The following is a 26,768-nucleotide window of genomic DNA, read 5'->3' as shown; positions in this document are numbered from 1 at the left end:
ATCTTTCTTCTCTGCCAGGAGGTAAATTCCACATGGGTGGGTATTTTCACCTGTCTTTGTTCTGTGTGGTGCACTGCTGGTCCCCCGTATCTGAAGCAGTGATGGACATCTTACAGAGGCCCTCACAGTGGCAGGGGGGTGTGGGTTCAGCATTTTGTGCTTCCAAGTCCTGTTGAGGCTGAGTTGGTAGGCAGGACCATGCTAATTATAAAAACACTGAAATAATTTCTTACTGATGAGTCTGTAACCCCTACATCAGCCCCTTCCCCCCAAAGTACCCTCCACTGTACTTCCCTGGCACCCCCTTCCTCCATAATCCAGAAAACACAGGGTTAAGCCCAGCTCCTTTGCAGTAGCTGGTATCCTTGTCACTGGTCAGTGCCCACGTGACGTTGCTTCTGTCAGAGATTTAAAGCATAGCCTTCGCTCTCATCTGAGAAATGACCAATAAGCTTAGCTGATTGCTTGTAATCTTGGATAGAAAAACTGAGATAAATTCGGAGAGGAAATTTACCTAAAAAGTTTTTTGGGAAAAGGACAGACCACAGAATTTGTTTTGGACAACTTGTTCCTGGAATCATTCCCCACCCTGACTCTCCCTCCCACCCCCCGACTCAAAATTAACAGTACTCTCTATAGATCATTTATTTGGGGAAGTTTGGTGACAAAACACTGGCAAGACCTCCTGTGAAGATTTCTCATGGTATCCCAGAAATGAACTTAGGTCTTTGACTTCAGTACAGTGTTGCTCCTATTATATATGTGGGAAAATAAGACTTGATTTTATTTTACTGTTTTACGGGAATAAATAACACTCAGTTGAAACCATAGATCTTAAATGTTGAATGAGATTTAATGATTGCATTCACTCATGTAATCACCATCCCAAACACCGTGGAAAATACTTCTTCCCAGAAAGTTGCTACCCACACTTTTCCCACCAAATTCCCACAATTTCAAACACATGCTTTCTGTTTCCCAGTAAAAGTTAATTAGGCTGTGATTGAGCTTCATAGACATGTAATATGTACTTTTCCATATTTAGGCATAACTGGGGGGGATGGGCAGTGCTTTTTTGTTTTTTATTTTGCAACAAACTCAAACTTACTGGATGTGATCTTTTCAAGATTCATCATAGTATTATATCAGTAGTTCTTTTTTTTAATGCCTTTTCTTAATCCATTCTGCTGATAGATGTTTGAATTATTTTCTGTTTCTGGTATATGAATACAACATTCATAAACATCCTTTTGTAAGTGTTTCGTGGACATGTGCTTTTAATTCTCTTGGGTAAATACTTAAAGTGGAATTGTGAGGTTGCAGAGCAGATGTTCCTTAACTTTTGGTTTCATTTATTGACTCCTTGAGATGTACATGCAATAAAATATGCACATTTTAGGTGTAAAGTCAGCTGTGACAAATGTATACCGTATGAAACCATCATCTCAAATTCAGGTATCATACCATCAAATTCTCTTACTCGCCTTTACAGTTAATTGACTCCCACAACCCCCTCCCATTACCTTTGAAGTTTATAAACATTATAGAATGTTAAGATTATAGAATAAACAATATAGAATGGAATCATACAGTGTGTGCTCTTTTACACCTGGCTTTTTCCACACAGCCCAGGGTTTCTGAAATCCATCTGTATTGTGTTCTTCCTTTTGTTTTTTAATTGCTGAACAGCTTTCCATCATGAGGGGAAAATAGTTGATCCATTCATGTTGTTGTTGGCCATCAAGATTCTGTGAACATTTGGGTGTGAGTCTTTTTGTGGGTATAAGTTTTGATTTTCTTCAAGTAAATCCTTAGGAGAAGAATTTCTAGCAGTTACCAGAAGCTTCCAAACTGTGTTACAAAGTCATTTATGATTTTACACTCCCACCAGGGCTGTATAAGGGTTCTAGCTACACCACAGCCTTTTGTCAACATTTTGGGATTGTCAGTCTTTGTGAGGCCATCAAATAAAATCTATCAAATAGAATCTCATCCCATCAATAGAGTCTCATCAGACTATTTACATTTCTCTAAAGACTAGCAATTGTGAGCACCTTTTTTATGTGTTTGCTGGCCATCAGTATATTTTGTGAAATCACAGTTTGAGTCTTTATGATTTTTTTTAAATCAGGCTGTTTTGTCTTCTTCATATTGATTTGTATGAGCCATTTATAAATTATAGATACAGGTCTTCCATCAGATGTATAAATTGTATTTTGTCTGCCTGCAGTTTGGCCTATTCAAATTTTAATGATGTCCTATGAAGAAAAAAAGTTCTTCATTTTGGCACAGTCTAAGTTATTTAGTTTTCTTTCATGATTACTGATTTTTGTATCTAGTCTAAGAAATATTTGTCCTTGTTCAATATGAAAACTACGAAGATTTTTCACTATGTCATTTTTTACAAATATGATCCATTTTGATTTTTATTTCTGTGTATAATGTGAATGAAAGAGATGTCTTTCATCCATAAAGATAGCCTGTTTTTCTATCATCATTTGTTGAAAACTATGCTTTCCCCATAGGCTTATGTTGGTGCTTTTTTTTTTTTTAAGATTTTTTATTTATTTATTTGACAGACAGAGATCACAAATAGGCAGAGAGGCAGGCAGAGAGAGAGAGAGAGGAAGCAGGCTCCCTGCTGAGCAGAGAGCCGGATGCGGGACTCGATCCCAGGACCCCGAGATCATCACCTGAGCCAAAGGTAGCGGCTTAACCCACTGAGCCACCCAGCCTCCCCTATGTTGGTGCTTTTATCAAAAATAAATTTTCTGTGTGGTTGAGTTTATTTCTGGACTCTTTCTTTTATGGTCCTTTGATCTCTATGTCCATCTTTATGCCAATACCACACTGTTTCCATTGTTCTAGCTTTATATTAAATCTTAAAGTTGTGTTATGTAAGTCCTCCAACTTCGTTCTTATTTTTGAACAATCTTTTGGTTATCCTATGCACTTAAACTCCCAGATATATTTTAGAATTCTCATAGAAATTATAGGTGCTGATTCTAATGTTGGGAAAATAAAGGCCAGACTAAGCCCAAGAGAAAGGAAGATATACATGAAGTAAATGAAGAATGACACATGTGGACTGCAGGTTATAAAATCATCATATGGAATTAGTCTTGAGGGGATATTGTTTATAATTTAGTCATTGCACATATGCAAACATTTAAGAATGCTGGCTGGTTTTCATATAGCCAGCAACTCTGTTTCTCCCTCTTCTCTGTCCTCAGTCCACAGAGTTCCTTCCAGTTTTCACAAAACCCTCTTCTCAGCCTCAGGAGTTCCCATGGGACATTCCAAGACTGACTTGGGCCTCACCTTACCATAAGAGAGAACAGTAAAGCCAGAGTTTCAAGGAAGAGATAGAAAAACACAGCTCAAAGTACATTGCTCCTGCTCAGGTTTGATACAGACCTTTCCTTTCCAAACCAAATATTTCAATCCCTAGCTGGTTGTACCAGTTCATTCAACAAACATTTCCAAGCATCTGCTTTGTCCTATGGCCCTCTGCCGGGCAAAACACTAAAATTACCTCCTCTTCTGGAGCTCATAATCTAATGGTGGAAAACAGAATACAAACAAGAAATACAATTCATAAGTAGAAAAGATGATGGGTGCCCCAGTAAAAAGGCAGAGCTGGGTAAGAAAATAGGGAGGAAACATTGCCATTAAAATTCAGTTGATCAGATACTCAAATGAATGCTTTGACTCCAGTGTCCATGACTGTAGTATTCACAATAGTTCAAGTTAGAAGCAACCCAAATATCCATGAATGGATGGATGGATAAAGAAATTGTGGTATATTCATAGGATGGATATTATTCAACCACTAAAGGAATGAAGTACTGATACATTCTTCAACATAGAAGAACCTTGAATATACTGTGCTAAATGAAAGGGGCCAGACATAAAGGTACTTATTGGATGATTCCATATATATGAAATATTCAGAAGAGGCAGATCCATAGAGGCAGAAAGCAGACTGGTGGTTTCTAGGAGCTGGGGAATGAAAGGAAGGGGGAGTAATTACTATTGGGAATGGGATTTTATTTGGAGTGATGAAAATGTTTGGAAAGTAGAAAGAGGCAGTAGATTCACAGTATTGTGAGTATACCAAATGATACTGAATTGTCACTTTCAACTGATTAATTTTATGTTATGTGAATTTAAGCTCAATAAGAAAAAAGTTACTCAGAATCAAAAAAGGAAAGAAAGAGAAAGGGAGGGAAGAAGAAAGGGAAAGAAGAAAACAAAAGAGAGAAAGGAAGAAAGGAAGGGAAAAAAAGAAGAGAGAAAGAAAGAAAGAAAGAAAGAAAGAAAGAAAGAAAGAAAGAAAATTACATAGTCAGGGTAAGTCTTTTTGAGAAGGTACTACAGGAGCCCTGACTTCCAGGAAGTGAGGGAGTTAACCTATTGGGTAACTGGAAGAAACTGTCCAGATAGAAGGAAGAGCAAGTGTACAGTTCAGGGTTGGAAAGGAGGAGTCAGAAGAGTGATGGGTAGCCTCAGATTACATGGGCCCTCAGAGCTGCTCTAAGGGGGTTAGATGTGGGTGATGTGGGAAGACATTGGAGGCCTATATGATCTGACAGGTTTTAATAGGATTTCTGGAGCCTCTTTATTAGTATCAATCTGAACAGGGGGACTGGTGGAAGCACGGATAACTATTATAAGCTACTGTTGCAGTCGAGGTGAGAGATGATGGTGGCTAGGGAGAGGAAGATGGAGGTGGAGGTCGGTGGAAGTGTTTGCAAATAGGATGTGTTTGAAGGTGAAACCTACAGGATGTCCTGGTGGATTGCAGGTCAGATGTGTGAGGAAAAGAAGAGCCAATGACTGATGGTGAATTTTGTCTTGAGCAACTTGAGGAATGGAGTTGCCCCCACTGAGTTTGAGGAAGACTATGAGAGAAGTTGCTTTTCATAGGGGTAAGGCAGGGAAGGAGCATCGAGAGCTCCTAGAGTTTGAAGTGTGGCAAAGAAGAATCCAAAGATAAGCACTCTTCCCAAGGAACACAGTGGGTTGTGCTGTCCCTAGAGCCTTCTCCCAAGACCACCTACCACCACATGGGATCTGCCCCCCTGTCCATTGCAGGCTGCCCCCATCCATTGCAGGCTCTACAAATACCCCATCATGAGAAATGGGAGAAAAGTTACATTCAATATGCTCTCTAATGAAATGGGGAAAAGATTTCCCCTTTGCTTATTCTTGTGAGAATTACTAAGAACCTGACCCACTTGGATTCCTATATGTGCAACATGACAAAAATGTCCTTGCTATTGACATGGCTTACAGTAAGACTAGGCCATACATGGACAGCTCTGGACTATGAGAGGACATCTTGATTTAGTTATGATACCAGGCAAGACAAATGGGAGAAGTATTGCATGATATCTTATTAGTTATGAAATACTTGAGTGCCACAGTCCAAATGCAAATTGCTTGCTATTACTCTGAAAATCAGGGCTTTTGGTTTTTGTTTATTTTTTGGCAGAAGTGTTAGTAAATTAGTAAATTATAAATAGGGACATGCCAGATTTCAAAACTCTCATCCAAAATCAGAAGGAAATTATGGCTAAACTCAAAAATCAGAACAATTTTATAGCCAAATTAGGTTAGGTTAATTTTTAAAATGAAGAGTAGGTCTGAAAAATCCTTAAAAGAGGGTGTCTGCTAGAGAAATAAGCAGACATTGAAAGCTTTCTGCTTAACTCAAGAAATTTCACAAGTGCTCAAAATCACTGTTGTATTTATTAGTTAGAGGCCCTTGCTTTTCACATATTGTCTCAGTTATTATGAACCATTATACATTTATATTGGATGGTGTCATAGTAGTGAGAAACCAAAGTGGTTTAGTTATTTATAAAAAGAAGCTTTTGGGAAATTAGACTAGCTTATTTTAATAACCCAGCCCACAATTTTTTTAAGAAAGCAATTTTTTAAGAAAGCAATCTTGACTGCTCTGTTTGTTGTTGTTGTTGTTGTTGTTGTTTTTCTCTCCTTTTTAGTTGGTATTCAAGAGAAAAAAAAAAAAGAGCTTTGGCTTTGAGGTTCAACAAGTTTGGTTTCAACCCTAGCCACAAGTGGATGAGCTTGGTCTGATGATTTAACCATCATCTATGGGTTTTTTTTTTAATCTGTAAAAGTTGAGTGATATTGATGATAAGTACTTCATTTCTTTGAGTGAAAGGACTTAATTGATGAATAGATTATTGGATTATCTACTGTAATCATTAGATTTTATGAAATGCTTCTTCCGGGTTTCAGGATCATGTTAACATTCTAATTGAAATCTGATTTTTAACTGAGAAATCTTATATTTGAAACTAGGAAACCCATGGAAACATGGTCTAGTCTTATGAAGAAATGCCTACATTATTTTTTAAAGATTTTATTTATTTATTTGAAAGAGAAAGATATCACATGCCAGCAGAGAGGCAGGCAGAGAGAGAAAAGGGGAAGCAGGCTCCCTATTGAGCAGAGAGCCCAATCTGGGGCTTGATCCCATGACCCTGAGATCATGACCTGAGCCTAAGGCAGAGGCTTTAACCCACTGAGCCACCCAGGCACCCAGAAATGCCTACATTTAATCAAACCTTTTGAAAGATAGTTTAGTGTGTAAAATAAAAGTTCATATTCAGGTATAAGAACATTCAGGTTCATACTATTTTATTTAACAAAATGTTATCCAGAGTTTAACCATGTCCTGGGCACTGTTTCTAGCTCACTTGCTCCTGATTCTGTGGTCTCAATGTGAAACTCATATGCTCTTGATAATAAGAGCTTGGACAACTAACTCAAGACTAGAGATAAGCAGACCTGGTTCCTTGAATTGACACTGAACATCTTATTGTAAATCTGTGCTGTGACAGAATTTTGTATTTCTCCCTCCCAGAGCACATGACTGATGTCTAAACTATGACTAAATTCCCAAGCAGATGAGCATGCCTGCTCAAGAACACTGCCCGCTACAGTGGGGGGAATGAAAAACCTATTAGAAGAATCCTTTGTTAGCAGGAACTTCCTCTCTCTACCTTGGTCACCCAGTGGCAGTGTGACTTCATGATTAGACACTTAGCCTTTGAGACCAGCCTGTTTGGGTTCTGTCTCTTAGCAGTATGTGACTTGGCCAAGTTGTTTAACTTTTCTGGGCCTTCCTGTCCTTCTCTGTAAAATGGGTATTATAACAAGAATGCCTGCCTCCATGGGTGTTGTGGCAATGAAGGAGTTAACACATGTAAGCCACTAGGAACTGGACCTTGGCATAGAGTGAGTTCTAGAGAAAGCTTAACTATTATCATTATATTATTGCACCAGTCTGCAATTAGTCCCTGAATTCTCTGGAGATGTGTTAAGTTTTAAAAGTGATTTGAATTTACTCATGATAGAGTTATTATAGCTATGTATAGCTCAAATCTAATTTTGCAATTAACATTCATTTTACATGGGGTCCAAGAGTTGAAGTTTATGGTCTTCCTATCAGTCCCCTTGAGGTAGCTTTCTTACTCATAGTTTCTCTCTATGCTCCTGAACTCCTTAGAAAATATGTCCTTTTCCAGCAAAACTGATCTGAGTCTCTACGGGGACTTATATCTGAGGAGTTGAGATGCTGGGGGAATCTGGTTTTGGAAAGACTGTGTCACATTCTGGACCATAAGAAGAGCGCTTACAAACTCTGTAAAGTCTGGCTTACTCCTCATTACTTGTCTCCTCATTCGTTTTTGGAACTGTTTGTAGTTCATCCAGCCCAAACTGGAATAGCATGCTGAGCTAGAATTTGCCAAATGAAGTGTCGAAGAATATCTAGAAAGGCAGATTCAAGGCCCCAGGACTTCAAGATCACTGAGAACCTGGGGCACCTGGGTGGCTCAGTGGGTTAAGTCACTGCCTTCAGCTCAGGTCATGGTCTCTCTGCTCAGCAGGGAGCCTGCTTCCCCCTATCTCTCTGCCTGCCTCTCTGCCTACTTGTGATCTCTCTCTGCCTGTCTCAAATAAATAAATAAAATATTTTTTAAAAAGATCACTGAGGGGCGCCTGGGTGGCTCAGTTGGTTGGATGACCGCCTTCGGCTCAGGTCATGATCCTGGAGTCCCGGGATCGAGTCCCACATCGGGCTCCCAGCTCCATGGGGAGTCTGCTTCTCCCTCTGACCTTCTCCTCGCTCATGCTCTCTCTCACTGTCTCTCTCTCTCAAATAAATAAATAAAATTTAAAAAAAAAAAAGATCACTGAGAACTAAATGAGTAATAATATCAGGGCAATAAACAGCAAACATTATTTAGCTTAAGAAACCGCTAAAATAAGGGGAGGTGGTTTGATGACTTCACCTAGAGGGATTACTCAGTGTTGTCCTTATGTTGAAGTATTTATGTACCAAGGTCAAGAATTCTTGGTACATGACGCACCCCTATTTTTGAACCAGTCATGAACTGTGACTAAAAATCAAATTTCAGTGTGGGTGGAGTAATGAATTCCAGGATGTCTTTGAGTGTCTCCCCTTCAAAATAAAAGAGAGAGTGCGTGCACCTGAGGAGACTTCGGAGCGGGAGTCACAAGAGCTGGAAACTCTTCTTAGCTCAGCCATCGACTTGGAGATTGCTCCCTTCCATCCTTCAGGTTGGGTAAGCATCACTTACTTATCTGAAGCTTACACTAAAAACTTTTCCATACACATAATAAGAAAAGTACCAGCAGATGATGTTTAGAGGAAATGTGCTTTTTTGAAGTCTATTTAGGGTTGCTGTGTCTATTGTTCTATTAGCTAGTTTCTGTATTCATTCAATCCCTTCCCTGACTTTTTAAGAAAAAAAAAAATCTAGTTAAATGATTCTCTTGGTGAAAGGAAAAAGAAAAGCATGTAAATATTTTTCACAGACCTCCGACTATTCTTAGAAAAACTGGTGAATTTTGGAGACAGGTTGAGGTGGGCACACATTTTTGAGGGTTTGGTGTTGTGTCTAGGGCAATTACTCAATTAATGCTTGACCTGTCCCTTCTCTATAGTTTTAGTTGCTTTGTGATAACTATTTGCACGTACACCTGCATGTGGGTCACACGTGTGTGCACACAACCCCCAGCCTGTGTGGAGAGCTGTGGTTTTTACCTTGGCATTTAGAACATTGTGTTTTCTAGGGTCTGTTGAATTTTTTATAGTTTTAATTTGTTTCGAAAATAGAAACTAGTTTTCTGTCCTCCTAATTCAGCTTCTTCCAGTACATGGTCATCATACTATGAAACAGTACAACTATTGTAAAGCCTATGGGGCCCAAAGTTTCAGTAAGAATAAATGCAATGTTTCATGTCTGAAATCCTGCTGTTAAACATATTCATACCTAATAAATACCTGTTGATTGATTAATTCTCCTGGGGGGGGATTGAACAAGTAAAAATCATAACAGTAAGTATTTTGCTTATGACTTTGTATGATGTATGTTTCAGTAGAGACATTGAAACTCTATCCTGCTGTAAATCTCAAAGGGTACTTTCAACCTCCTGGGGAGACCTTCACCATCGTATGTCACGGATTCACCTTGAATAATCTCAACAATCAGTTACCAACACTTGCTCTGGATTGATAAGCTGAGAATGAGACTTTGGGTCTTGGCACTTCTAACAATTCTTGTACATTTCACAGCAGCTAAATTTAGTAAGTACTGCTTTTCAACTGAAATTGTAAAATTCTAAAATTAAGTAATTCCAAAGATGTTTGCCTTGTTTTTTTTTTCTTAAAGGTTTTATTTATTTATTTGAGAGAGATGGCACGATTATAAAATTTTAAAATTAAGTAATTCCAAAAATATTTGACTTTTTTTTTTAACATTTTATTTATTTATTTGAGAGAGTGAGAGAGACAGCACAAGCCATGGGGAATGGCAGAGGGAGAGGGAGAAGCAGACTCTCTGCTAAGCAGGGAGCCTGACGCAGGGCTCGATCCCAGGACACTGAGAGCATGAACTGAGCTGAAGGAGGAGGCTTAATGGAACCGACTAAGCCACCCATGCACCCCATCATTTGCCCTGTTTTAAACTGCTTGCTTCTGGTTGTTTCTGGAAAATTCATTTATGCTTCGCAGTCATTCTTTATCAGTAATCTATCAGGACAAATTCTTCACAACAAGTATATCATAATTTTAGTTTTACATATTTAAATACATCAAAATTTATCCTGCAGCCCACATGTAGGAGGTGCTGTAAGCGTTTGTTGTCCCATAGTATACTTCTCAGAGTGACATGTGGCTGCTTTGTCACTGGAGCAGTGTAGGAGGATTGGCTGCAAGTTAATTCACTAACCTGTGGTATGCATTAGAGCATTTCATAGAAGATCTTCATCATTTACCATCATTTACTATTCTTTCACGGTGAAAGTGTCACAGAAAATGGTCCATTTCTATATTTAATACCAGAAGGATACAGTATAAGAATATAATGTTGTTATATGGTCATTTCAGGATCCTATTTATGTTTTGTTTGTTTGCTTTTTGTATCTGCAGGCAAATCATCCTGGGGCCTGGAAGATGAGGCTTTAATTGTGAGATGTCCTAGGCAAGGAAAGTCTCGATACCCTGTGGATTGGTATTACCTGAAAACCAACGAAAGTATAACCACCCAGAAAAGAAATCGTGTGTTGGCTGCCAGGGAACGGCTTAAGTTTCTCCCTGCCAAAGTCAATGATTCTGGAATTTATACTTGCATTATCAGAAGGTATTAACAAGGCAGTCACCATAATCTTCAGCTTGTTCCCTTTATTTGCTAATTGACGGTGTGAGCTGTCCTTCCTTTCCTTTCCTTTCTAGACCTTTGTGGGACAGCTGACTTTATCAAGTGGTTTGAATAGAAGGGTATTTCTAGGAACACCATCTGGTTGGGTTTTGGGTGATTATGAACAATTTAAAGATAGAATTGCAAGAATTTGTAATTCAATTAGGAAAAGACCTAGCTTTTGTAGTAACCAAGAAAACTGAGAGCACTCACTCACTTTGGCTAGAAGTAGGAACAAACCAGCTAAAAGACCCAGTAAGCTAGATTTTGGGCTTCAAGAAGGCCTATAGTGGGAGCAAAAGGGCTGTTACCAGTGCCTTAAACCTGAGGGTATTATAGAGGGCACGGATTGCATTGAGCACTGGGTGTGGTGCAAAAACAATGAATACTGTTATGCTGAAAATAAAAAATAAATTAAAAAACAAAAACAAAAACAAAAAAACCTGAGGGGCAAGCCTAAGAGGGTTGTGTAAGAGTGTGCCTGCAGATTCTTTACTCTACGTATATATTGTTAAATGTTCTGATCTTGTGCCTGTATTTGGTATATACAATATGTCAGATGAACTACATCAAAATGTGAGATGTGATTAGTTAGGCATCTAGCTTCTGAGGTCAGAACAGTCTTCGTTTCAAATTCCTGTCTTGTCACTAGTTGGCTATGTGATGGCAGCAAGTGATTTCTCTGTCCTTCTCTTTCCTTATCTGTAAAATACATACGATAATATAGCCTACTTCAACACATGCTTATGAGAAGAAAATAATGTAATGTTAGCACCATGAATGATACACAGTAAACTCTCATTAAATACCAATTATCTTTATAAAATCCTGTTCTTGGCATGACAGCAGATCTAGGGTATAAAGAAATGGCGAGGAAGTCATTTCAGGGCTAATATAAGGGATATGTTTTATCTCAAATGCAACACAAAAAATATTTAAAACTCTAAATTTTTTAAATTAACATATAATGTATTATTTGTTTCAGGGGTACAGGTCTGTACTCTTCAGTCTTACACAACTCACAGCACTCACTGTAGCACACACCCTCCCCAGTGTCAATCACCCAGGCACCCCATCCCCCCCACCCCTCCCTTCCAGCAACCCTCCTTTGTTTCCTGAGATTAAGAGTCTCTTATTGTTTATCTCCCTCTCTGCTTTTGTCTTGTTTCATTAAAACTCTAGATTTTTATAGAGGTTTTTAAATAAGAAAATAATTCCTGTACATCAGTTGTTTGAAGAAAAAAAAAGCAGTATTAAGTAAAAGCTTAGAATTGAATGAAGTCATTTCATAATGCTGAGTAACTTTTTAAATCGTTTGACTTATTTTTAGTCCGACCTCCAACAAGACTGGTTATGTAAATGTCACCATCTATAGAAAACAACCAGATTGCAATGTTCCAGATCATCTGATTTATTCAACAACATCAGGATCAGAAAAAAATTCCAAAATACATTGTCCTACAATTGACCTCTACAACTGGACAGCACCTGTTGAGTGGTTTAAGGTAAAAGGACACTTGGGGGAAATGGCTGAAAATTACACAAAACAAGGGCAAGTAAAGAGTCACTGAACGCGGAATGGAATGTTTCCTTGCAGAATTGTAAAGCTCTTCACGGACCAAGGTATCACATACACAAGACCTATGTGCTGATTGACAATGCAACTAGCAAGGACACAGGTGATTATACATGCAAATTTATGCACAATGAAAATGGAGTCAGTTATGGCGTCACAACAACCAGATCATTCATTGTGAAAGGTGAGCCTACCGAATGTAACAAAACATAATATTTAAAAAAAAATGTGGGTGGAATCGTGAATCGTGCCCTTCTTATTGATTTTCCTTAACTGCAGACTCCCTTATCCAAAACCCCCAGTGGATGCCTGGAATAGGGGATAGTACTGACCTTATATATACTATGTATATATATATACTATGTATTTTCCTGTCCATACATACCTATGATAAGGTTTAATTGATATGCTGGGCACGGTAAGAGATTAGCAACTATAACTAATAATAAAATAGAATGATTACAACAAAATACCATAATAAAAGTTACTACAGGTCTTAGCAAATTCAGCATATGATGCTTTTCTCTTTTCTTATTAACGTTGAGAGCTTTCACCTTTTCACTTTGAGGAAGTGTTTAATGGCTTCTCTGGCTTCTCTGCATTACCAGCATCATTACTTTTGTGCTTTGGGGACACTATTAAGTAAAAGAGGGGTTACCTGAACACAAGGAGTGGGATGCCAGGAAAGTCTGCTCATAACCAAGAAAGCTACTAAGTGGCTAATGGACATGCGGTAGAAATGGGGCAGATCTGCTAGACAAAGGGACAATTCACTTCCTGGATGGGACCGAGTGGAGCACTGTGAGATTTTATCATGCTACTCAGAACAGTGAGCAATTTAAAATTTATGAGTTGTTTATTTCTGGAATTTGCAATGTAATCTTTTCGGACTGAGGTTGACCACGTATCCATGTGAAAAGTAAAACAAGCGACCATACTTCATGGTCCCGATATGTCTTCCGGCTTCATCTCCTCTTGCAAGTTCTCAACAACAGAGCAAAGAACTTTTCTAAATGCACTCTCAAGATTTCAGGAATTTTAGAGGGAGTTTACACTACTAATCTGAAATCAAATCTGTTCTCTCCTATAGGACTTAAACTTTCCTAAGGTGGTGTGATCTGAATGCTAACTTAATAAACTTATTTGGGGATGGCAATATAAGTGTTTGTAGAGCAAGATAAACTTTCCTTCTCCCAATTTGTTGTGAGAAGTTCTGTAAATAGAAAAAAATCTATTTAATCTCTACTATAATTAACTGGATTAGAAATTTAGTGAGAGGTTCTGTAAGGGATGGATAGATATTGTTGGGTGGGTTTTAATTGTGAACCCAAAGTTATCAGGAGGCAATAAGAAAGCAAGAGTGTTTATTGGGGATAAAAGAATTGTAATTTGGGGTACACAGATTTGAGTAGCAACCCAGCTAGTGTCCCACTAGAAAGCAAAAGTCAAGTGATTTTAAAGCACAGAGGGAATGTGTGTAGACATTGTTTACAAAGAATTCTGATTAATATTGGCAGTAGAAAGCTAAGCTTCACTTAATACAATTGGTGACTAAGGCTATCAAAAGCAAGTTTCTTATTGTACCAGGTTGTAGCTGTTTGGGCTCAGTCTTGGAATATTTGTAGTCTTACTAGTTCAAAAGTTCATGGTTCCACCAGTGAGGTCATGGGACCCATCTCCTTAATGGCCTCTTGGCTCCATTTCAAACCCCCTTGACCTAAGTGACACCATTCCATTTTGCCTTTCACACAATCCTGGTTTGCAGTATTTTCTATGTTATCAATAACCTCACCTAGATAATTTGATTCTAAAATGTGTTTTTCAAATGTTAAAGCCTATAAAAATACCTCACCACCAAGGCTTTCAAATCTATAAGGAGATTTCAGGGTTTCCTTAGCTTTACACTATCCTGAAATAAACGAGAATCCAGGGGTGTAGGAATGCAGCGGTGCTCCAGAAGATCCCCTTCACTCTCCCTAGGCACCAGTGCCACAGCAATTAGAATTCCACAGTGGTAGAAATCTGTGACCGGAAGTGTGGACTTATGTGTTTATGGTTGTCATAGAGCTTTTTAATTTTTTTTCATTCAATAAGCATTTATTAAGTATCTTATATATGCTAGTGTTTCACAGAACTTTGGAAATCTTCTTTCCTGTATTGCTGTGCTTGTTCTGTAGAATTGTGGTTTTCTAGCAATTGCCAAGTTATGCAATTTTTTTAATGTGTTGGACTCACATTTGTTTTAACCCTAATATTTATAATCTCTTTGTCTTTGATTTAAGAGGAAGAAAGCGTTTCTTGGTTTCCAGTAATTATAGCCCCTCCACAAAATGAAACAAAAGAAGTGGAAATTGGTAAGAAAACTTTAAGAATGCTATAAATGGTACTTGGAGAATCCTTCCATAGGACTCTTGATCTGAATTCCCTAAGCATGGGTCAGGCAGTTACATGATGGATCTTGGGAACTGAATGAAATGTCATGTGTAGAAATATTCATCTGGGTACTTATTCAACTGGGTTAATATTCGGAATACCCAGCATTTACATTTGCAACGTACTTGTAACTCATGGTGCTCTCACACATACTGTTTTACTTCATTCTTACTTCTCTCCTGGAGGTGGACATCATTCCCAATTTATGCACGTGAATACTTAGGCTCAGGTAGGATCAATGACATGCCCAGGGTTGTGGATAATCGGTGATAGAAGGATAAGAACCCAGGCTTTCCAACTCTGCCCATCTCTGCCTTCTTTAGTTCCCTACCAGAAATGAGATACAGCTCAACGTTCTTGGTCTGTAAGAGAAGTTCCTTCATGAACTGGTTCTCACTGCGTCCTGGCTTATTTGCAGCTGTTAACCCCATATGCTCTGTGTCCCCTCCACCCCCTCACAGTTGTGACACTGAGAAGGCAGCATTTCCATATTCTTTCTTGCCTTTGTCCATGATGTTCCTTCTTCTCATCTCTCAACAGTGAATTAAATACCATTCCCCAACGTCACCCTCCTTTCCTGCAGGTGGGCACCACCAGAGCCTCCATCCAATCTGGTCCAAGGAAAACATTTTCTTATACAGAGTGGCAGTCCTGCTCCCTAGGTGACTTCTCCCTCTGTATTCACATGTAATTTGTCAGTCTTTCTATAGACTAGAGTACCTTGTATTTTAATCATTTGGGCGTGCCATTGTCGCCATCTGAGACACTCTGCATTCCTCATCCATCTGCACACTTCTTGACCCAGAACCAAGGGCTCAGGAAGGGATGGCTAAATGCATGTCCCCAGGTGGGTGGCAGCCCTCATGCTTTCAGCTCAGGGCAGAGGAAGCGTCCAGTAAAAGGAGAAGTAATAAAGGAGAGTTCCCTTGAAGGATTCAGTACTGGGATTGTAGTTGGGTCCAGCAAAACACAGTTTTACCAACAAAGGGGCTTCCAGAGAGATGAAGAGAATTTGGTAGAAGGAGAAAGATGTGGAAGAAGGAAGTTACAAAGAAATTCCAATTTAGAGTAAAAAGAAGGCCCTCCTTATAAAGTGGGATTGATGAAGGCAGGAGGGTGTTAATGATAAGGAAGGTGAATGGAATCAGTTCCCGGCACAACCCAAGTATTCAATGACTTTTTTCACACTGAATGAACTACTACTGGCAGAACTGATTTTTATTGTTGAATTTCTTCGCTTCTCATCCAGGAAAACCAGCAAACATACTCTGCTCTGCTTGCTTTGGGAAAGGATCTCAGTTCATGGCTGGCGTCCGATGGAAGGTGAACAGAACCACAGTTCAGAACTTTGGTGAAGCAAGAATTCAAGAGGAACAGGAGCAAAATCAAAGGTATTTTTTTATATTGAGGCTGACACATCCCCTATTCCTCCCACACAATTTGCAACAGCGAAGTAAGTACTGAACGTAACATGTCGCCTTTTTAGTTCTAGCAATGAGCTGACTTGTCAGAACACAACTTTGAGAATAGATGATGTGAGAGAGGAGGACCTGTCGCTGCGGTATGACTGTCTGGCTCAGAGTCTGCATGGCTGGATACGGCACACCGTGAGACTAAAGAGGAAAAGGCCAAGTAAGGAGTGTTCCTGAGACTTTGGTCACCCGAGTTCGCTGCCTCAACTGTAAGCTGAAATCATTTGCTTATAGAACAATGTGTTGGAGTGTGGTTCCAGGGCGCGTCTCTCACGACAATGGACATGGCCCACCTCATAGAATGTGCTTCTCCTGTAAAGAACACTGACCTTTGCAGTATGGTTTCGCTGGTTGCTTCTCTACAGCTTTTCTCCCCCTTCCTCCTCCTTCTCCCACCCTTTCTCCTCTCCCTCCTACCTCCTCCTCCATTCTTTCCCCTCCTCCCCTCACCTTGCCACCCTCTTCCTCCTTTGCCTCCACCCCTCCCCCTCTCCTCCCCTTCCTCTTCCTCTTCCTTCTCTCCCTCCTCCCACCCCTTCCTCCTTTCCTTACCCCCCCCCCTTACCTTCTCATTTTGGTTCCTCTTTAAAAACATGCAGCTGCTTCCTTGGCCATCCTTCTGCTTTCATTAGCTCGCTCTGTCTCACTATATATGAAAGAACACACTAACAGCAAATGTGATTATGTTCTGTGTTACCTTTCATGACTTTTATGGCACGTTATAAACATGTTCCCTTCTGTAAATTTTTTTTGGGTCCTAAAGAGTGCACATTTTGTTAGTGAGGCTGGCAAAGTAGATGAAAAGATGAAGTATGTAATTACTGCCCATTCCAGGAAGATCTTAAGACACTACTTTGTAATAAGATAAGACATCATGTGCCATTATTGTTAAACTTTATAAAATAGTAAATCTATCTATTTATTTATTTATTTTCTACTTGCAAAACCTAAAGTATTTACTCTCTGGTCACTTCCAGAAAAAGCGTGTGATCCCTTACATCCTGTCTCTTTTTAAAAGAAAAACATTTATGCTCTAATGCTATACTCTCTTATTTCCTGTAGCTGTACAGCCAACCTTGATTTTGGGTAGAGTACGTCTTCCAATTTTATTCTTCATCAAGATTGTCTTGGTTGTTCTTTGACCTTTGTATTGCCATATAAATTCTCTTCAGATATATTTAGATTATAAACATGCTTTGCTACAAGTTACATAGAAAGTTTTATAGCTTATTTTATAATTACTTAATGTATAATAGAAATCGATCCATGATAGTAAATGTTCTTCTACACCATGATTTTTAATGGCTTCATAGTATCCCATTATACAGAGAAACCATCATTTATTTCACCAAATACATTTTTGAGCTAATTGTCTTTCTTTTTCTGTTTGTTTTTGTTTTGTTTTTTAGGGGTTCAATGTATTTAAACTAAAAAAAGAAAACACAACCTGTTGACCTATTTCCCCCATCCCCACCTCTGCCCCTGGTAATTACCAATCTCGGTGTAGGTGAAACTCACGGGAAGTCTGGTAGCTCAGCTCATTTCTTTACTGTATTTCTTATTCAAGAAGCAATTCAGGTACCACCTTTTATGAGGAGCCTTCCTTGGCCACCAGTTTGGGGTCTATATTCCTTCCTAGTGTTCTTGTAGGGCCCTGTCTCTATGTCTACACCCCTTACACTTAACAAAAATCTGTTTGAGAGTCTGCTGAACATGACTCTAAGCTTCATGAGGGCAAGACGGCATCTCATCCATCTTCATGTCCTCCATCTGTAGTGCAGCACCTCTGGTACCTATAGCATGTACTCTACAACAATTCGTTGAATAAATAAATGAACACATACCAAAGGTATCAAGGAAAATGATTTTTGTACATTTCCACTGCTTTAGCTATAAGGCTTAATTATTCAATAAAACAACATCTTACATTTATGTTTGTTAGGATAGATAAATTTCCCAGTAACTTGGAAAGGCCAGATTGTTTAATAACTTCTCAATAGTTTTATCTGAATCTACTGTGCCTTTAATGACTTCATTATAATCTGATGCAATAAGATATAAGTATAACAAAAACAGGAAACTGACTTTCCTTTAGTAGGTTCAGACACTATATATAATCTTTTAAAATTAAATGGAGAGAATGATCCATCTTGGGTATAGGTAACAAGGTACACTGTCTGTAAAGAATCTGAAACAGTAATAAGACCATCTAAGAGTCATTGTGCTTTTTTTTTTTAAGATTTTATTTATTTATTTGAGAGAGAGAGAATGAGTGAGAGAGAGCACAAGTGGGAGGAAGGGGCAGAGAGAGAGAGAGAGAAAGAGATACCCCTGCTGAGCAAGGAGTCTGACAGGGGACTTCATACAGGGCTCAACTCCAGGGCCTCTGGCTCAGCCCCAGGATCCTGGGATCAGGACCTGAGCTGAAGGCAGATGCTTAACTGACTGACAGCTGGGCACCTCAAACTCACTGTGCTTTTAATCATCACCTTACCCAGACAACACTAACCAATGTTAGTGATGACACACTTGTCCTCTGGGGGACAGATTGCTTCTTCCTCCCCCTCCCTTGGTATGCCGTTGCGTGCAGTGATGTCAGCAAAAATAGTTTTACAAACATTTCCTTCCTGAGCACCTGTCAACTTTCTTCCTTGTTTGCATTTCCAGGCAAAGACATCTTGTTTGTCAGAAGAAGCATTGAATCCAGTATAAATGGGGAGAAAAATATGGTATTTTTACACTTGTCACTCCATGCACAACTACATGGAAATTATTTAATGTGTTTGTCACATAGTCAAAGGGAGATTTAAGTCCTCAGTTTATACCCCTAAGTGGGACATAGCCCAGATTAATTTGAATAACCACACAGAGGCACAACCTGATGAAAAAAAATTGGGGGTAATAGATAAGCAGACCACCAAGTTCATGTGGTTAAATCTCTGTCTGAGATGGTGCTTGGAAGTTTTGCTTTAATTTAGACTCAAATCACCAATTTGTAAAACAAACAGAATCATGACATTGAGTGCTGTCGAGTTTCATGCGTTGCCAGGTTTCTACCGGTAATAATGGAATCACCCCAGGACATATGGACCATGTCACCATGTAGTATCAGGGCGGTAGCTGGCACAGTGGATCTTCAAGGAGAGGGCAAGCTGTGCCCTTCCCCCCAGAACTGCCATTGCCTCGATATCCCCATGACTTGTTTACTACGTTGTCACTCTATGAATGTTCTCCGATGACCTGTGTATTGGAATTGTCTTCACCTTACATGTACTTGGTGACTTTTTTCCTTCTAGTTTATTTGTATGTGTTACCCTTCCCCTGTTTTTCTTCAAATTAACGTGGTTACACTCTGTTTCGACGACTGTGAACATTAAACAAAAACTGTTGCTATAGCAGTTTAATAGTCACAATGAATTCCTTTATTTCCCATCACAAAATAAATTACAATATTGTCTCAAATTTCAACAACAAAAACTTAAAAAGTTTATGTTCCTTGATGTGATTAAATAAATATTTGACACTCCTAATCATAGTAGTACACATTTATTCATTGTTACCTTTGGGCCTCTCTGATTATTTCCCATCTCATTTCTTATTTATTTGATCAATAACCCAGGAGGAAGAGACTGCTACTATCACCCAGTTTTGCTGATGAGGAAACAAGAGGAGGTTAAAAAACTTGAGGAATTGGAGTTAGAGCCAGGACTCAAGCTTAGGCAGTGTTTTCCTGTTTATAAACACTTTCAAAAAGTATTTAGTGTTTACTCACCACATACGGAGTTGTTTACACAGGTTTAAAGTCATTAACAGAAAGATACTGAACTTCAACTTTCTTTACTGTCTCAGATTAACTTCTCTCCTCCCAGTGGAAGTGGCCACACACATGCCCAGTTACTTCATCTCCATCTCCCCAAGAAATGGACGTTCCCAGAGGGTATCCAGATAGGACTTTTAGAGAGAGTGACCTGAAGGGGAATCCTGTTGAAATGCTTTCCTTACGGCATATTTATCGTTTAAACTGATGACAGTACAGATAGTAAGCTCTCTGCCAATTTTCAGCAACACGCCTCCTCCACCGTGCCCTCCTGCTCCCCCGTGTTGAATCTCTTTGCTTTAGTCATTCTTGATGTCATAATTCTGGATCCTCAGGGTGCTGATGAACAATGGGAGGAATCTGTGAATATGGATAAATGATTTTCTAGGGCAAGACTGGAGCCCCATGCTTTGAGATTTTAGACAAAAAAGGCAGGGAGGGTGTTACAAGAGACAAATCTCCTTTGAGATTGTTCTAATGGTCATCTTTAAGTGACTGTTTGTAAGAGGAGAGTTAATTCTAAAGAGAGAAGTAAATATAAAACAGCCAAAATATACCATTAATGAGTACAACGCTTGTATACAATTTGTACGTATCTGTTCCAAGTCTTTGAAATCGAGAACCATCTCATGTATACACTTTGTGCAACAGTGAGTACGAGATGCAGTGCAGTGATGAGAAAAATAAGGGTTGTGTTTAGAACCTAGCACCCCGGGAATATGACTTCCCCATCAATTATGCTTTAGAGACTTACATGGCCCCTGTCTCTTCCCTGCTTTCCTATGCAGTAAGACCCCAAGACCTTTTGATTCGTCCTCCTTAATGCCCCAACCCCAGATGTATCTGTTCTTTTCTCATTATTACAAAGGTCAGAACCCTCCTTATGTTTCACCACAAGTATTGCAGAAACTTCCTGTCCATTTTCTTCTAAGTAATTATGGTCTCTTCCCACAGAGACAAATCTTCCCCTACCTTCAGATTAATCCTGCTTGTCAACCACTTTCATTGTTAACACCCGACTCAACACTCATCAGTGGCTCCAGTGACCTTCCCGAATAAAGGCAAAATGCCTGAACGGGAGCCCCAAGTTTGGTCAGAACCGAGCCCTGACACATATTTCTTGTTGTTTCTTCCACTACTTCCCCATGCTGGATTACTCAGATTCCTCAGAACACACCACATCTCTGCCCTTGGGCTCACAGCAGCTCCTCTTGTCAGGAGTGCCTTTTTCTTGTTTCCTGGTTCTCTAAAACTTCTCTCCCCCTGCAGGAAGCCTCCATTACCCACTCCAGCCTGAAGGGAGCACTCCTAAAAACCTCTGCCAGCTCCAATGACACATTTACCTCCTATCTTAGTTAAGTTTACATTTGGGGCCGCACCTTGTATGCTTTGAGAAGCCCCTACCATGCCTAGCTTGCTGTCTTGCCTAGGGGAGGCACTCAGTAAAGGTTCACTTACTGATTTGTAACGCAGCCATGCAAATGCTGGGGAGGCATCTCCTGTATGAATTTCTCATCCTCCCAGTGGAGTTCTGTTTATTTTACCTTGTTCTAGGAATATTAGTGATCATTTTTGTCCTCCCCTTATCTTCTGAATAGATGACAAGCAAAGCACCTACTATATCCTGGCGGGATTTAGTACCTTGTTAATGCTAATCAATGTCATGGCCATAATGCTGAAAGTGTTCTGGATTGAGGTTAATCTGCTCTGGAGAGACCTAGCTAGACCTTACAAATCAAGGAATGGTAAGTGGCAAGTTCCACATTTTTCTTCAAAGAAAAGGATCCATGCTGGCTGTTGGTGGCACATTTGTTGATCTCTTAAGAGCTATGGTACTAAACCCAGATTTAGCTGGCTAACATATTGTTAGCAGATCTCTCTCTCTCTCTCTTTTTTTTTTTTCCTCAGTCCACTCGGAGGCCAGTCTCTGTCCTTTTTTGCTGCTCCTTATGGTTCTGAGATACATCTCAACAGCTCAAATCTCCTCCCCCAATAGTCTTGCTGTTCCTGCTAAATCAAGAACAGAATCAGCCCAAGCCCAGAAAAGTTTAATCATTTTGGAAAATGTGTATTGGAAAACTTCATGGAATTCAAAACATTAACTAGAGTGTTCCTGCTTCCCAGATGTGAACAGCTTAGACAGAGCCATCAGAAAGCAGGTGTATTTTACCAGAAAGCCCACTCCTTACAGAGCCCTACCTGGGTGCACAAGTATACACCTGAAAGAATACATTTATGCCTGCTGAATCAGACAACATTCTCTCCTTTGGAGGCAGATATACTCTACATTTTCCATATGGCCCACTCAACTAGGGCTAATTATTTGATTTGTGGGAAATATAGATCCCTTAAAAAAAATTCTCCTTTTGCATTTTCATTTCCTAGGTTAGGGGGAAACAACAACTAAAACTGAGATCTACTCCAAAGACAGAAGATCCCTTATCCATGACAGATATTTATCAATAAGTTATTAATTAAATTTGACAATATGGTGTGTGCTAAACTTGCCTCTCTACCATTCAGTCTGAAGCAGTAAAGGGAGAAAACTTGCAGATTAAGATTGGTTTTCTGATGACACTTTGCAGTAGTGGGTTGTGGTCACCATCTCTGGATTCTAGAATATTTTGGGGGATGGGATACATGCACCAATAACAATAAAATTCAGGGGAGAATGTCTAGGAAGAGTCAAATGGGAATTTCCAGAGCCAAAAAATAAAGTTGTACTTCTTGTTCTCATTTTCAGATGGAAAGATCTATGATGCTTACGTTATCTATCCGCGGAACTATAAAAATAGTCCCGAGAGGGCCAATGCCGTGGGCCACTTTGTTCACCAGATTCTGCCTGAAGTTCTTGAAAATAAATGTGGCTATAACTTATGCATTTATGGGAGAGATCTGCTACTGGGAGAAGGTAAAGCTATCAACACACATCAAGGACAGAAAGTCACGTTTATCAGAAGGCCAAGGATAGGTGGTCTTATCCCTGTTTTGGATAAGGAAATACAATCATTATTCCAGGCCTTAAGACCAGAGTTTTTAAATATTTCTCCAGAAGAAGGAGATATTATTCTTTGCTTGTCCTTCCCCCATAGCCGACCTGATCATGAGGTCTTCATAAGAGTATCAGTGATGTGAGGACACTGCTATGTGGATTTAGCAAGACATGGCCCCTACTTGACTTCCCATGTCCACTGTTAAGATAACTGACATACATCTTAATTCTCTCTAGAAGAGCTGAAAGAAGACTCAAAAAAAAAACCAAAAAAACAAAAAAACAAAAACCAACCAACAACAACAAAGAAATGTGTTCTCATACCTAGAGGCATTGACTGAAATATTTGCAAGGATTCAGAAAGTCTTCGTGCTTTCCCCTGTATCGGAGAAACATTTGCAAATGTGTATTCTCACCTCATCCACTAGAGCTGTCTTCTGTTTCTTAGTCGATTCCATGTACCTTCCCCAGTTTGTCACAATTCTGGCCTTTCAGTAGCTTTTCTCCCTCTATATTTATGTCAAGTACCCATGAGCCCTCCTTATAGCTCTTCTCGAATTTCTCGGAGACCAGAAAGTGTTTGGAATGTTCCTGAGGCAGGAGCATCACTGAGGGTAAGTCCAGTGAAGTGAATGCTTAGTAGACTGTGAATTTAAACTGGCATTTCCACTGCAAAGAGGGATTCAAACATCTGTAGATTTAAAGGAACACCCAGCAGGTGAATCCACTTCATCCTGAAATATTTGGGCAATGTTAATCCCTCCACAGTGGTGTGGGTAACTTTGTAAAATGAATGATTCAGGAAAACGGAATCCCAGTTTTCTCTAGAAGTCTTCTTCTTCCTCCAGCTCTCCCGCTGGCTACTCATTCCAGTAGAAAGAAATGAGCCACGGTGCTCAAATGCTCTTTTCTTTTTTTTTTTTTAATATTTAATTTATTTTTTATTTATTTTTTTTATTTTCAGCGTAACAGTATTCATTGTTTTTGCACCACACCCCGTGCTCCATGCAATCCGTGCCCTCTATAATACCCACCACCTGGTACCCCAACCTCCCACCCCCCGTCCCTTCAAAACCCTCAGATTGTTTTTCAGAGTCAAATGCTCTTTTCATGCTACACATCTTCTCAAGAAGCTGTAGGGACCCCAGCTGTTTGTGACGTCACACCACCTGCCACATCTGGCTGCAAACCCTTCTTTGTTTTTGTCTCAGATCCATCGACCTCCTTTCTAGTTCTACCTCTCTCCAGCCCAGTGTGAACACCAGTGCACTGAGCCTCAAGCTTGCGTGGCCTGCATCATGCTGTTTTTCACCTGGGAATGTTCCCACCCCCCTCTCCCTCAAGCATGTCCTCTGAACCTTACTTTAACCTAAGGAAGGTCAGATATAACAAAACAACACCAAACTTCACTCGTCCCTTTGGAAAAGTTCATGACTGCATCAGTGGTATTTCTTCCCATGCTAGTTACCTTCTGGAGCTTTGCCCTGTCAAATCTACTCTGCACCCTGCTCCATCCAGTGGCCCCGGGGAAGGGGGGGGAGGAGCTGGTCATTATGGAATCTATCAGGCCCCTGCCCTCTGCTCCCTGCTGGGTTCGGCCAATGGAAGAGAAGTACAGAGGCAGGCATCAGGTAAGGTTGCCAGGGGAGCTGGGCTCTTCTCTCCCAGAACATGGGCTCCTGTTAGCTGCCTTTATACACCTTAGCTTTCGTAATTGCTTCTTCCCCTTCACACCTGGAGGAGGGTAATGCCTCCCTGGCTATTTCCCGTGCTGGGGTTCCGAGGCATCTCTCATTGATTTCTCTTGGCTCTGTCCACATCTTTTATAAATTCTCCTCTCATTAACCTCTCTTAAGTCAGTCCTTTTGAGTGTGCTGAGTTTTCTGTTAGGATCCTGACCGACATGAAGTCTCTACCTGGTGCTATTCAACATTTATTTCCCTAGTTCACACTACATGGGTTGGCAGTCTTTTGGCTGTCCTGCTCTAAGAAATTCTTGAGTGGTTTCGTTCATGGTTGCATTTCTTTGATTTCTCTGGTCCCTCTTTGCAGGGAGAGCTGAATATTTTACATGTGTTTTTTAAGTCTGCCCTAAAGTTTCCTGCCATCACCATGGAGCTGATGCTGTATAAACTCTAAATTGATAAGGGGATCTGGTCTTCCTTAAGATCTTTCTAGTCTGAATCAAATCACCTTCTCAAACAGAGACATTGGGGAGTGACGTGAATCCAGGACTCCCTTAGAGATTTTAATCAGTTCAGAGGAGCAACAGTCCCTAACAGTGAAAGTACTAAGCCCTGGTAAAACACATACACTAATATTCTAAGAAGATAATACATAGCTAATGAACTTGAATTCTAATTCTCCCACTAAACATCTCTACCTGCCATGTAACTCCAAGGATTCATTTTAGTTAGAACTGACCTACCTGGGAAGGAAGAGGGACTTGGGACTGATGTGCTCACAGTGAGAGGGGTAAGTCGAACATAACAGGTTGTCCCTTCAAGCACATTCCCCCTTTCCTGAATGAAGAACTGATTGGTGTCAGAATCCCATAACAGATTAAAACCATAACTTTTTTTTTTTTTTTAAAGTCCAGAACATTCATGATCAAAGCATTAGATTTCAAAACGCAGGAGCAGGAAATGTGATCCGGGGCTTTTATTCTTAGACGCAGCCACTGCCGTGGAGAACAACATACGAAAGAGCCGGCGGCAGATTTTTATCCTGACTCCTGATCTGGTCCACAGCGGGGAGTTTGCCTACGAGCAGGAGATCGCCCTACACAGCGCCCTCATCCAGAATGACTCCAAGGTGATCCTGATAGAAATGGAGGCTCTGAGCAAGCCCGGTGGACTGCGGTTTGAGGAGCTTCAGGAGTCCCTCCGGCACCTCGTGGAAGTGCAGGGTACCATCAAGTGGAGGCAAGACCACATGGCTGACAAACAGTCTCTGAATTCCAAATTCTGGAAGCACGTCAGGTACCGCATGCCTGTGCCCAACCGACCCCCAGGGAAGACACTCAGTTTGGCTTCCCTGAGTGCCCAGGAGCAATAGTGCTGGCTTTGGTGTGCTAGTAAGGCACCCAGCTTCCACTGACCTGAGCTCCTCCTCCTGGATGACCACATTGGACCAGACACTGGAGCAGGGACAGGAGGAGTGGTGATGTCTAGAGGAGGCTGGTCTCTGATTTCATCTACCAACTTGACTCCCATTTTCCTGATTCTGGGGGGATGCAAAACACCCAGAAATTTCTTTTCTCGACCCCTCTCTCTTCAGCCCACTTTTCCTGCCTTTTCTCCCTTTACTGATCTTTCTCCATGTGGCCTAGTATTTTTTCATTATGCTTTTTTCCCTCTTTCTCTCTCTTTCCTCTTCTCCTTCTCCTTATTCCTTGTCAATACTCCACACGTTAAACTTCAAGCTGGAAGTGTTAGAGCTAAATGTTCATGCAACCTTGAAGAACACTCAGATTTCCACAAGCAGAACAGTAACAGTCCTTCTTATTCCCAACCAGACCAGAATTTATTCTATTTTATTTGACTGGATGCTGGGTTTTTTCATTTCGATGTTGTCGATGTTATTGGAGGGGCTTACCTGGTTGCCATTATAATCAAATTTTTGCTGCTCTAAAATTTCTTTCAGAGATTTTCATTCTCTTTAGAAATATTTTTTTCAGGTTCCTGGGTGGTTCACTTGGTTGAGCATCTGTCTTCGG

General features: G+C 40.1%; 1 protein-coding gene across 5 annotated transcripts in view; it reads left to right on the top strand.

The window, feature by feature from the left end:
- The window catches only part of IL1RL1 (interleukin 1 receptor like 1), a 41,018-nt gene extending 14,250 nt beyond the window's left edge, over nt 1-26,768 (top strand). For 3 of the 5 annotated variants that reach the window (XM_032351722.1, XM_032351721.1, XM_032351719.1), the window contains exons 2-12: nt 8,457-8,624; nt 9,481-9,649; nt 10,493-10,703; nt 12,091-12,265; nt 12,358-12,520; nt 14,619-14,690; nt 16,019-16,160; nt 16,256-16,401; nt 21,657-21,803; nt 22,802-22,969; nt 25,722-26,768. In XM_032351722.1, the coding sequence (XP_032207613.1) occupies nt 9,589-9,649; nt 10,493-10,703; nt 12,091-12,265; nt 12,358-12,520; nt 14,619-14,690; nt 16,019-16,160; nt 16,256-16,401; nt 21,657-21,803; nt 22,802-22,969; nt 25,722-26,107 (1,671 nt within the window). In that variant the 5' untranslated portion in view covers nt 8,457-8,624; nt 9,481-9,588 and the 3' untranslated portion in view covers nt 26,108-26,768. Of the gene's footprint in view, nt 1-8,456; nt 8,625-9,441; nt 9,650-10,492; nt 10,704-12,090; nt 12,266-12,357; nt 12,521-14,618; nt 14,691-16,018; nt 16,161-16,255; nt 16,402-21,656; nt 21,804-22,801; nt 22,970-25,644 lie in introns of all 5 variants that reach the window. The other 2 variants (XM_032351720.1, XM_032351724.1) reach the window with 2 other exon arrangements.

The sequence above is a fragment of the Mustela erminea genome, chromosome 7 (genome assembly GCF_009829155.1).
Source record: "Mustela erminea isolate mMusErm1 chromosome 7, mMusErm1.Pri, whole genome shotgun sequence".
Taxonomy (NCBI): domain Eukaryota; kingdom Metazoa; phylum Chordata; class Mammalia; order Carnivora; family Mustelidae; genus Mustela; species Mustela erminea.
The sequence above is the reverse complement of the archived record's forward strand: the minus strand, read 5'-3'. Positions and strand labels throughout refer to the sequence as shown.